The 13,442-nt window shown below is 40.2% G+C and overlaps 1 protein-coding gene across 10 annotated transcripts in view; it reads right to left on the bottom strand.

Moving 5' to 3' along the window:
• Nucleotides 1–13,442, bottom strand: part of CLUL1 (clusterin like 1) — a 63,172-nt gene that overhangs the window by 10,422 nt on the left and 39,308 nt on the right. For all 10 annotated transcript variants that reach the window (XR_014790139.1, XR_014790140.1, XM_084849751.1 and 7 more), the window contains 3 exons: nucleotides 6,542–6,649; nucleotides 3,996–4,144; nucleotides 691–858 (listed from right to left, as the gene is read on the bottom strand). Coding sequence is in view for 8 of the 10 variants with exons in the window: in XM_084849751.1 (XP_084705877.1) it covers nucleotides 691–858; nucleotides 3,996–4,144; nucleotides 6,542–6,649 (425 nt within the window). In the remaining 2 variants the exon portion in view is untranslated. The remainder of the gene's footprint in view (nucleotides 1–690; nucleotides 859–3,995; nucleotides 4,145–6,541; nucleotides 6,650–13,442) is intronic.

The raw sequence follows: 13,442 nt of genomic DNA, 5'->3' as shown, positions 1-13,442 counted from the left end.
TGAAACTTGAAACCATCACATCACCTGGTAGAGCTCATTCTAAATGCCTGCAAACCCTCCTCCCTCATTTCATCTTAAGTCACTGACCATTCAGACAGCATGACTCCAACATCGTCAGCCTTTTTTTCCCCTCCTTCCCCGCCTCTACCAATCTGCTTTTTTAACAGCTTGGCTGATGAGGAGGTCTAAAGATCTTGAAAGATGCACAATTTTATGACTTCTGAGTTGACCTAACAAAGGTTTTACATTAATATGGATTTTAGAATTTTTCTTATGGCCAACAGGGGTATCTTTGCTCAAGGTAACTCAAATGCTGCCGCACCAAGAAAAACTGTATGATCTGTGTAAATTATGAATCCAAGCAATTTTACATACAGTTGCTTATATTTTAATTTGCTCCTGTAATCAAAGAGAAGATCAGATATTTCTGCAAGACACTCCTGACCACTGAAAGTCCTATTTAGCTCCCCCTTTCCTTTGGAGATGCCAGCAAGCATTAAAATCTATTATCACAGTTAAAAAAAAATAAAAGGGAAAAAAAGACAGCTGAGATTTTCAGGGTACTAAATTCTATGCCTTTTTCTGTGTTTTTGCAGGATTATGGCATGCACACAGTCTTGGCTATTAGCAAAATGCAATCATGCAATCATGCAGCTTCTACACACATATACATACATACACACACCTTACCTTACTTGTAAATGTGGCCAGACCATGCTGACAAGTGGTATAAAATCTCATGCAGTTACTTTCTAGACAAGATTTGCATTCATCCCATAGATGCTTCAAAGAGCCCTGGCATATGTTTTCTTCTTCTTCCAGTCTTTCTTTCACTTCATTCATCAGCCTCAGAGCTTCCTAATTATGGAATTAGTTATAACTTTTCAATCATGATTTACATCAGAGTTACTTGTTTCAGGATCATATGCGTGGGGAGAAGAAATACATGACAGAGACAAGAATATTTCCCCTCCTTTTGTCCTCCCTTTCCATCCCTCGCCCACACTTCCCAGCTCTAGAGAAACATAGGAAGCTGCCTTATACCAAGTGAAACAATTGGTCCATCTAGCTCAGTATTGTCTACACTGATTGGCTGTGGTTCTCCAGAGTTTCAGACAGGAGTCCTTTCCAGTCCTTCTTGGAGAAAGCATGTGCTCTATTCCCAATGAGCTATGGCCCTTCCCCATGGAGCTGGGTCTGGGGAAAGTTTCAACCACAGCTCACCAATTCTGTAGCAACAGCAATCCAGGTCCACCTCTCCCCACCTGGATTTGTTAGTGAAAGAGCATGTTTGAGGTTGCCCCCTACCTGCAGTCTTGAAGCCATTGTGGGGATTTGTTTTAGGCTCTGGGGATGAACATGGCACTCAAAACCCCATAATGGTATTTGGGGCAAAAACAGAGATGAGAGAACTTCTTCTCTCTACCATTCAGTCACTAAAACTATTGTGTGTAGGGAGCAGGGGATGGGGGGAGGGGATGAGATTTAGGTCAATTAATGTGCGTTATCCCAGACCGTACCCCCTCCCCTTTTAGCCCAGGCCCAGCAATTTAGAGCTTGTGCTTGCACTCTACTCTCTAACGCCAGGCTTTTATAGCAGCATGGCGGCAATGCAAATGCACAGCCTTAGTCCTTGGTTTAGGGGCTTTGGGGAGGGGAAGGTTCTTTTTAAAAACAAACATGATTTTCCTGCATATTCTGGCATCCTGAGGGTATAAAGGAACCCCTTCCTTCAATTTCTTAAGTCCTGCTTGAGCTGCCCTCTCAAGTCTCCGTGCAACATGCTCCCAAGAGGATGATTACTTCTTAAGAGGCACCATACGAGCTGTTAGTCAGAGGTAAGAAAGCAGTTATGTGGGTGTGAGTCTGAAGTTTCATACCATATGGCACCCATCTGTTGCTTTTCTAGTGCCTCATATTCCAATATAGATACTAGGCAGTCCTGGTAATTTATTACAGTGGAGTGACGGTTTCCTAAAATGATGAATGCATGAATTGCTTATAAATGGATTAAGACATTAGGTATTTTTGAACAGTATTGTTTTTAATAACAGAGTGATGGGTTTATTCATCATTCCATGAGTCCTAAGTGGTAGATAGGAAAGACCTCACAAACAAAAGTGTAATCATAAGAGCAAACTGCCCATTACTTTATCAAGCATCGGACTGTATTACAATGGCTTGAGCCCATTAAACATTCTTCTCACATTATAGCTTAGGTATTTATTTCTTTACACAAGTTCTTTGAGCAAGTTCTGAAAGGTGACAGCATTCTAAACTGTAGAGTTCTACATTCCTTAAAAGGCCAATGGGCTGTAAACATAACTGATCATTCTCCAATTATTTGATTTAGAATCCTGCGAAGGATTCCCATTTAACCACACATGGCTTAATTTCCCTGCATAAATGCCCCACCACCATTTTGTTAAGGCTTGACCCAGGATCTTAGTGTCTGAGAGTGGGGTCTAATGTACAAACTACTGATGCCTCAGGATTCAGAACCCTATTCAGGTGCAGAAGGAAACAAAGGTGTGCAACATCAAGCCCCTGCAATTGGCTGGTAGTATAAAGTCTCTAAGCCCAGTCAATAAAGCCGGTACTTTCTACTAGCAGCAGTTCAAGCTATCGCTTGCAGCAAAAGCCACAGACCTTCTGTGTCAGGGAACCTGAACAGGAAGGGCTAAATTTGCACATGACTGCCCTGTCCTGGCCCTGACATATGCCCATTTGAAACATTTTATTCTGTGACATCTACCCACACATATAAATATAGCCACTTCTGCATTTGAAACATTGTCTAGGGCAGGCCTGTCAAAATTATACACCTTAGGTACAAGTGGAATGCCAGCCATGGATTTGGTCCACAAGTTACTTTGTAAACCTCTCGTTTTTTCAGCTTACCTTGTACCAACCAAAATATTCGTTAGGAACTATACAATTTCTACGGGTGCAATCCTATGCATGTTTAGACAGAAAAAAGTCCCACAACTTCCAGCATGCACCAGCCAGCTGTGGCTGACTGGACTATACCATAAAGGACCTGGCTCAATATCCCTAAGAGACCACTGCCATCTCTATGTTCCATTACATCTTCTAAGATCAAGTGCAAGAGCGCTCTCTATAAATTTACCATCTATACACCAACTTAGATACACAAGGAATCCCACCCTGAGATCCCTTGTGAATGAAGGGTGGTTTAGATTTTTAAAGAATAAATACTGATATCTATGCGATCCTGCAACAGCATGGGACACCCTTCCATATGGAAGCTTGCCAAAAGCGAAGGACAAATCTGACCTAGAAGCTTATTCTGACTCTGTATAGTTTGAATGACCATGGCTTCCCCAAAGAATCCTGAAAACTGTGGTTGGGTGAGGTGATGAGAATTTCCTGTTAAAAATACCCAGCTGCCCCCACCAATCCATACAATAGAATTCTATGTAAAGAGGACATTTGCTGTTAAACCAGCCTGAAGCTTTGAAAGGTATGTTATGGGTATGGATTGCTTATGAAAGTAGACCAGGGATGGGCAACTTGGGGGGTCTGAAGGCCACTTTCCACCCCCTGGACCTCCCCAGGCCACACTCCTGCTGCCGCAGCATGGCAGGGTCCGCAAAAGTGGCCCACATGCGGCCCACAGGGCACATGTCATCCATTCCTGAAGTATACAGTAGATCCCCCCTCTAATGAGTGCCCAATTCTGTGAACCCTCCCCTGGAAGTGAGCTCCACTGTGTTCATGGGGCTTACTCTCCAACAAGAATGCATTGGACTGAAGCTAAGGATGGAGATCCCCCATTTCAAATCAGATGAAATAGGCACTTCAATCAGAACTTAAATTTGATTTAAAACACTCCTATCTATTTCACTTCCTAAGTCACAAGAGCAACATTCATAAAGTGGCATGCACATTCTCAAAACACCTTTAGTCCAGCACTGAAAACATACACCTCAGTCACTCCAGTTCTAAAAACATGGCTACTATTTACACATTACCTCTTTTTCATCACTGCTCTTCTTTAAGGTTTTCATCAGATCCACATGTTTGACTTCATTTCTTTCCATCATAATTTTCATCTGCTTAATGCCTATCAGTGCTTTCTTTACTTCCTCATCTACATATTTCTCTCCAACTTCAGATGAAACTGAGGGATGAGGGAAAATGCCATTTGTTCTTATTTGTTGATTTTGTTTTTAATGAACAATCTCTGATCAAAATTCTCAATACATGTACAAACAGAGAATCTGGACTACAATATGCTGTTAATCATAGTTCTTTCTTCTCAACAGTCTTATGTTTTAACTTATTGATGCATTTAGTTTCAAGTGACAAAATTCTCATTTTATAAAGTATATTTTATCAAAAGTATCAGCAAAATTGTCGTAAGAATTTAGGCACCTTGGCGTTGTTCCCAGTAGCAAAATTCTAACTTCATTAGCAATTTCGCTTGGCCATTTGAGCCAAATTAACATGTGGAATTCTGAAAATAACTTACATTTATTCCCTTTTAATGGAAATTCAGGTGTATCAAGTGGAATAGTACAAGTAAATACATAATATGTCATATGTGAAACTGCAAATTGCCATTTTCATATTTTCCCCATACAGAACAGTATCTTCACTATTCCTTTATAGAGCTATTTTTTCTCTGTGTCTGTTGTACCATATCCATTACATGACTTCCCCACCCCCTTCTTCTCGTCAGTCCCCAAAGGCAGCCCTACCCCCAGCTTCTCTTAAAGGTATGTATATAGGAATTATTTCTAAATTTGAATGTGTATATATTATAATTCTGCAAATTTTATGCAAATCTGTGCTGTTTTGTTCTCTTTTTGAAATGATGTATTTCCTCTCTTTTTTACAAAGCACAAGGTGCTACCCTACCTATATTTTTATCTGAACCTCTTATTTTTAATGAATTCCAATTCACAAAAATGCATATGTTTTCAGTAGAATAAGAGCTGTTTTTGACCCTTTAAAATAATTTTAGAGAACTCCTGTTCTTCAGCACGGAGCTTGGATTCAAAGCCAGAAGTTAGAAATGTAAAATATAAATTGGATGTGCCAGTATGACCACTGTATTTTGGTCATATTTTTGACAAGTAACATATCTGCATAGCAAAATAAACACGTTCGTGTTTGTCATATGTTGCAGAATATACACAGGATATATATGACTCTCCTATATGGAGGTGATTTTGCGTAGGATTTGTGTATAGGAAACAGCATGAATAGATAGCTATTGTAAATCATCACATGTGACAATTGTGCCTATGTTAATTTCACTACAGATCCTGTACAGATTTATTTTCAGATCTTTGGACTGTTTAAAAAATAGGCTTTGCAATAAAAAATGGTCACAGAAAGCATCAATTTGATAATACTAAGGTACTGAAATCCAGGCCACCATAGAGAGGTCTTTATGGCCCCCTACAGCTTTGCTTATTTCAAAGTAAATGATTCTGTGTATTTGACCTAGAGTTTATACTAACCATTTTATAATCAGATAATATACAGGAGCCTGTATCCTTGTAGTCCATGTTAATTAAAAGAGAATAGCTATCACACCCTGGCTTTATACTCACAATCACTAACATAGGCCAGAATCATCACATTTATTACAGCAGAGCAGTAAAAGGGTGTTAAGGGATAGCTAATCTCTATTAAATAATCTGGAGGATGTGTCCCTTGTCAAGATGAACTCTCATGTTTAACTCTAAGGCTCCTTTGTTCACTTCTTGTATGTATGACAAGATGGCAGCCATCACAGAGCCAAGGTTTATATGTATCCTAGGTCAGGGGTCCCCAGCATTGCACCTGTGAGCACCATGGCACCCGCAGGGGCATACAGCACTGCCTGCAAAGCTCTCCAATCTCTTCCCCCTTCAAAAAAATTTTTAATAAAAAATTGAAAAACATTAGGGCGCCAGGTTCTCATTCCTGTTCCTGAACCTGCCACTGATCCGCTGTTCAGCAGGCAGGAAGAGAAAGCAAGGCAAAGGGAAGATAAAAACACAAGCTAAAAGCTTGGACAGGGGAGAAAAAGCAAAGAAAAGAGCTGGGGGTTGGTGGGTGGAGAAATAGCCAAGCTAGAGGCCAGGAGTGAAGAGAAACAGCAGGAAAAGGGGGTGAGCGGGAGAAAAAGAGAAAAGCTAGGGGCTAGAAAGGGAGAGAAAGAAGAAGGCTAGGGCTGGGGAAGGGCGAGATATAGCAAGGAAAGGCGTTGGGGAGAAATAGGGAGGCTAGAAGCTGGGAGTGGAGAGAAAGAGAGAAAGGTCTGTATGGGTGGAAGAAGATTGGGTGGGCCAGGAAGCAACTCTTTGCATTTCCCCCTCCCTCCCAGCCTCTAGTCTCGCTATTTCTCTCCCCACCACCACCTCTTGACTACCCAGGCCCCCACAGCAGCCATTGTGTGACTAGGCACATCCTCCATTGGAGCCATTTTGTGGTGGTGCCCATAGCAGATTCTCAAATTCCCAAATGTGCCCACAGGTCCAAAAAGGCTGGGAAGCCATGTCCTAAGTACTTAAAGTGTACATACCTTTCAGGTTTTCCACAAAATGTATGTCTTCTTCCTTGATAGATGCACACTGATGTTCTCTCAGCCATAAGAAGCACATTATAAAGACCAGTAATGGCTTCATGTTTGCTATATTAAGAATGATTAGAATACAATATGTTCTGAGTTACACTCTTCTGAGACACGTTAGATGGTAGTTAGGCTATGAGGATTAATAAATAAATATTACGCATTTATTACTAATATTTTCTCCTAATATTAATTTAGTTGTGTAACCTGTTGTTTTTATTCTCAAGCAGAGCAATGGCCTAATTTTAAGACTTATTCTGCTAGTACATACAGTGTTTTAGACAGGATGTGACAAAATCTGTCCCAATGCAATATCAAACAGGCACATACACAAATACTGTTACAACAGCATTACAATGATGCTAGACCTGACATTTCATATCAAAGCTTATTTTATTTCATCCTATATATTTTAATGAAAACTGTTTCAATTCTTTAATTGTTAAATAAGTATAAAATTTAAAACCAACAGGATTATTTGCTAATCGGTGATACGTATTTCCAAATAATATACTTGCCATATTAAAATGGGATACTCATTCTTTAACTCACCTTAAAAGAAGCATTTCTTCCATGTTCTAATACTGCTTTCATTGTTATTTAAATCATATTACAAGAGGTTTATGAAATAATTATCCATTAAAACGCAATCAACTTCCTACTAAAGTTCACAGTAAAACCTCTGGTTGCATCCATCATCACCACTGCATGCTCTAGAATATTATATTCACCAATGAAACACTTCAGTCCCACTGATTTCAGTGCAAGAGATCTATGCCCATGTTTAATGTTTCTGTTGAAATAAATGGTGAATTTAAAGTTCTTGACTTTGGCTGGTTTGTGTCCATAGCCTTTGTTTTCCCTGTCATATAGATCTGTAATCCATTCAACATTTTTAGTTTTTGAAACGTGTTACCACACAGGTCGCTATGTTTACTGAAGGAAATACTATAGGTTTCTTTTAGGTTCTTTCCCCCACCCCCGCCCCATTTTTTCAATGAAAATGTACCACTTTCAAAGTAACAGTAATAATACACTGCCTTGATGGCTTTTTCAGTAATAAAGCAGTATATAAATGTAAAGGAATAAATAAATGACTGTCAGTTACCACACCAACATGCAGATAATAGGTCGTGGATTTATATTTGTAGGCCCAGCAAGAGCAGATGGCCAGCGTATTTTGTGAAAGGAACTACCATTTTGTAATAGAATCCCCATATTTACCACTTATGCTGATGTGTCTTCTTGCAAACCTGTTTCCAGCTTCAGGAAAGAGCAAGGCTGTGTGCTATTCTAACTGCCACAAGTGCCACAGATTTTGCCATGTACTACTTATCTAATGACAAGGTACTTAATCCTATTACTGGGATATTTTGTGATTAGACTCCAGAATTTCTCTCTCCAAGATTTGTCTGTGCTGCTCACATCCAAAAATAAACACTAGAGGGAGCATAAGACGCAACTGTGAAAGAACAGAGATTTGCTGTTTTCTAGCACTGAGAATGTTAGATGGTGAATGGTTCACCGAATTGCTCTTTTTAAGCTAGAGATAATGCCAAAAGATTGCAATAAACCCTTCTTTTTAGGCCCTTTGAAAAATATAATTCACATATTGTCAAACTGACAATCCTTGTATGTTCTTCTTTTTGATTATGATAGTACAAGATTGTAGCTGGGGTCCAACAAGCTACTTTAGATAAGTTCAAGACCGTGGGCATTCCCAGTGGAATTTTTGACATTTTCCTTTTGAGTGACAGTTCTTTGAATCCAGGCCTTTATTACAAAATCACCCCAAATATGTTTTATCAGCCTATTCATTTCCATGGGGATTGTAGCTATAGGCCATGAGCCAAAGGATGTGTTTATATGCATATAAGTGAACTCTATGTGGAGCTGAAGCTTTCTTTGCAGTTCTCACTGCTGCAGCCCTCATGGCTCTTGAGACAAGCAGACTGACCGTGTTAGCTATGGAAGTTGTAACAGTGAAAACTACAAAGGACATTTCATTTCCTCACATAGTCTCCTTACATGTGCGTAAAGGGCTCCTTGGATCCTAGCGACAGAGATTTGGTCTGCATCTCAAAGATATTACCTGTTAAACTTGCATCTTCATGTTTTTATTTTCATTTTTGCTCTTGCACTGGGAAATGTAAAGATAGATCCCACCTCGAATTGACTCAGGAACTGACTTGTGTATTGTAACCATTAGAGGTGGTTTAATATGTCCAAGCTGATTATTAGGCTATGTCTCCATGGAAGTTAACTCTGGGTCTATCTGCAGCTCTTTCTGCCCTTCTTTTGGAGGGAAGTCTGGAACCTGGACAATCTCACCAACTGCCAGTGCCACAAAAGACGGCCATACACAAATCCACATCTTCTGTTTGTAGTGTATTTCAAATGTTATAAGCCACTTTCATGGATTAAAGAACAGGGTATATATGAAGGCTAGTGTCTAGGGTTTGTATGATTGGACACTTCCCAAGGCCCACATCAAGTTATGGGACCCCCTGCTGATCCCTGGAGCCTCTTGGTTCTGCTGCTCTTCTTCCCTACTGTTGCTCCCTGTTCACTTGCCCGCTCCAAGCATAAAAACCAAGACAAAAGTGAAAAGATGGAACAATGTCCTGCACTTGCTTTGCAGTCTCCTCTGAGCAGTTGTGCAATGTGGGGCCAGAGGAAGAGGACAAGTAAGTGAGCAATGGTGACAGTGGTGGTAACAGTGATAAAGAGGAAAGAGACCTATTCAGGCAAGGAAGCCAGGGTCAGCACTACCATTGGGTAGAGTGAGGTGGCTGCCTCAGGCAGGTGATTCTGGATATTGTGAAAAAGCACCAAATTGCTAGTTATTTAATTTATTCTTACTGTATTTTTCCTGCCAGGAAAGGAAGGGGGAGAGATGACCAGCCTTGGACACTATTTGCTGCTTTGCCTCAGGAAGCAAAATGTCTTCAGCTCATCTTGAGAGAGGCCCACTGAGGGCATCTTGCCCAAGGGCCCCCAAAACCTGTACCCAGCACTTGTATAAATATATTCTAACAAATAAGTAAATACGGTTCATTGGAACCAGTGAGAGTCAGGGAATAATCTACTTTAAGAGCTATGCATGCCTTGATAGTTCATCTGTTTTTATGCTTTCATGTGGAGATCAACTGGAGAATGCAGGATTCCATCTTATGGAGAGGCTAGGTTGTTCCCCACAAAAAAACATTTCTGTTGTAACTCCTAAACTCTGGAATATTCGCCCTTGGGAGGTCTGTACATTTCCGTCTCTTATCATTTTACCAGAGACAAGTTAACGTAAGCCGTTTCATTTTAGTCCTGCCCTCAGTAGTTGAGTTAAGATGCTCTCTTTTTTGCTATTCTTATGTTGAGTTGTGTTTTGTTTTTTAATATTGTATGGTATTTTTGTCTGATGTTTTATACCTCACTTTGGAAATTTTATTGGAAAATGGTTTAGAACCTTGTAAACTAATGCTTACTGTGAATAAACCATTAGAAGAATCTCTCCGAAGTGTCTGTGTGCTACAAGGTAATAGCAGCATGAACTAATATATGAAGTATGAAATATTCCAGACATGATTCGTTAGAGTCTGTGGCCATGACTGAAACGTGAATCCCACCCCCACTCGATTCTAAGCATATCTGATGTCATTTTGTTCCATTTGCTGTGTTCCCCTCCCCCATCCCACCACTACTGGCATTTCTACTTTTGCAGTTTCAAAAAAAAGTACTTTGACTCATTGACACTAGGGATTTTCTTTATACCACTACTTCACACTTAATTCTACTTCCTATCAGTGGAGGGGAGTGGCTCTAATTTCAGTGGATCTGTGAATCCATTCTACATTTCAGTCAGAACCAGCCAGAACTCTGAAGGAGCTATCTAAGGTGCTGAACCTAGTTTGGGTTAGGGTTCACAACCTTGGATAGCTCCTTCAGAGTTCTGGCTGTTTTTGACTGAAACCCAGAATGGATTTACAGCCCATTACCGAAATCAGAGCCAACAGCCTCCACTGCTTCCTATAGCCCTCTGTAGTAATCAGTTCCTTGTCGTTTTGTCATTACCAGCTTTTTCTCAGGTGTCCTATCTGAAATATCTCCTTAGACATACTGACACAGCCACAGTGCAAAATGCCCTTTCCCATAGGTCCCCATCTCCAGATTTTAATTTGTATGTATGTATGTATGTAGTCATTTATTTAAAAATCTGAGTTGCCTTTTGGCCCAGAAGGGCCCCCAAGGCAACCTGGAATTTAGAACTTTAAAACAATTTGGAAACTTAAATCATCACACACAACACAGTTAAGAAAAGCAGGAAATAACATTTAAAAACCGAGTTGAGCTAATACATTTGCTGAACAAAAAGGTTTTAGCAGCCTGCCTAAAAGTGAGCAAAGTAGGAGTCAGTCTAAGCTCCTTAGGGAGTTCCACAATTAGGGTACTACCATGGAGAAGGCCCTGTCTTGTTTTCCCACCAACATGGCTTCTCCTAGTGGAGAGACATATAGAAGGGCCTCCGAAGCAGATCTTAAACAATGGATAAGTTCATATGGGAGGAGACATTTTTTCCGATATCTTGGCCCCAAACTGTTTAGGGCTTTATAGATAAAGACCAGCATCTTCAATTGTGTTTGGAAATAAACTGGCAGCCAGTGCAGTTGATGCAAGAATGTATAATGTAATCAGGCCAGGAAAGCACTCTGGCATAATGTAATCAGGCCAGGAAAGCACTCTGGCAGCTGTATTTTGCATTAGCTGCAGTTTCTGAACACTCTTCAAGGGCAGCTCTATGTAGTGTGTGTTACAGTAATCTAAATGAGATGCAATTAAGGTATGAATTATTATGGCCAGATCTGCCTTCTCCAGGAAGAGGCACAAGTGGCACACCACTCAAAGCTGGGTAAAGGCACTCTTGGCCAGAGAAGCCACCTGACCCTCCAGGAGCAATATCACACCTTTAATTTCTCAGTTCCTCAATTAATGTAATTGTCCATTTTTATTAAATATATTTTAATTCAAATTGATTAAATTAAAACAAATTTAAAATGAAAGTGCATTTGCTCTGGCTGCAAAGAGGAAATGAAGACTCAAAGAACCAGATGGAAGCAGTACAAGCAATGCAGAAGAGTGGGCTATCAACAATTGCTTCAAGAACCATTTGTCCCACCAGATGTTTCAATGGTGCTTTGCCAGTCCACTGGGCAGGTCTTGATGGGTGTACAACATGGAAAACACTAGAATGCAATGGTTTGACAGTGATATCATCTGGATTCTCCATGATAACAGAATGAATTAATTATATAAATTCCAGAGAAAATGTCTACTACAGAAGCAACTCAGATATATCCAGGATTCATCTGCTTGATACCTGGGTAGTGTTATGACACTGAGCAGGCATAGAATAATGCAAGAATTTGATATTAAAAACTGTTGTGACAAAACTTTAATTATTGAGAGTAATCTGTTAGGAAGTATGTGGCTTCCAAATATTAAGAGGAAAAGAAATTCACATGAGCTGGAGAATTCTTTTACTTTAAGCCACCCAGACTGTGACACGACATTCCAAATTCCAATCCCAGCAGTAATATGACATTCACAAAGATTTGTAAATTCCTTTGACTTTCCCTGTGCATATAACATAGTAAAAGAAAAGAAAAAAGAGCTGCTGACTCATAAAGTGTGTGAAAACGCTTTGTGGGAATTAAAATCAATAATAAATATACCTTTTATTAGATAAAGACAGTTAAAAACCTTTAAAAAGAGTATTAGAGACACTCAAGAATTATATGTTGAGACTCTGAAGTGTTGGAATATGTGTTGCTGAAATTTTATTTTTTTTAGTACTGTTAATACTATTGTCTCAAGGAATTTGGGTCTGGTATGCATTCTAATAACTGAATTTTGAAAAATACCATTACTACTAATGTCTAACTCCACTGTTACTGTTCTGTAACAGTAACCATACATGATTTTTTAAAAATAAAACACATCTAGCAAATATATTGGAATCCACAGATTTCTAAACTATGGGTTATATGCAGACTTAGGGTGCAATCCTATGCATGTTTAGACAGAAAAAAGTCCAACTCCCATTATCCCAGCCACCTATGCTGGCTGAGGAATGCTGGAGGTGTCAGACTTTTTTCTGTCTAAACATGCATAAGGTTGCAGCCTTAGTCGTAATTAGAGCAGACCCACTGAAATCATGACTAACTTAACACTTATTTATTTTAATGGGTCTACTCTAAGCATGACATCCAACCCTCTGGCAACAATCCTGTTCATACTTATTCAGAAACAAATTATAGCTACATCTGATAGAAGTAAAACCTATTGAACTCAATAGGACTGAGTTCTGGGTAGATATGTATGAAGGTGAAGGTGAAGGTGTCCCCAACCAGTCGTGTCCGACTCTAGGGTGCGGCGCTCATCCCCGTTTCTAAGCCGAAGAGCCAGCGCTGTCCGAAGACGCTTCCATGGTCATGTGGCCAGCATGACTGAACACCGAGGTGCATGGAGCGCTGTCACCTTTCCCGCCGAGGCGGTACCTATTTATCTACTTGCAATTTCTTGCTTTCGAACTGCTAGGTTGGCAGGAGCTGGGACTGAAGACGGGAGCTCACTCCGTCACGCGGCACTCGGGTCTCGAACTGCTGACCTGCCGACCTTCCAGTCTGCAGTTCAGCGTCTTAACCACTGAAATTCATTACGCCTTTTTCTGTGTGATCCCCTGATCCAGTGTGGTTGTTCCACATGCAGAAACAGGTTTCCACAAAATGATGTCACGTACTGAACACAAAAGTGGCTAAGGCAGGAGGACAAAATTCCCCACCTTTATTAAACAGCCAAATCA

Source organism: Heloderma suspectum, chromosome 4, assembly GCF_057233095.1.
Source record: "Heloderma suspectum isolate Gila_16-S chromosome 4, 16-S_ref, whole genome shotgun sequence".
In the NCBI taxonomy this organism is placed as follows: Eukaryota; Metazoa; Chordata; class Lepidosauria; order Squamata; family Helodermatidae; genus Heloderma; species Heloderma suspectum.
Note: the sequence above shows the minus strand (reverse complement) of the source record. Positions and strands in the feature narration are given on the sequence as shown.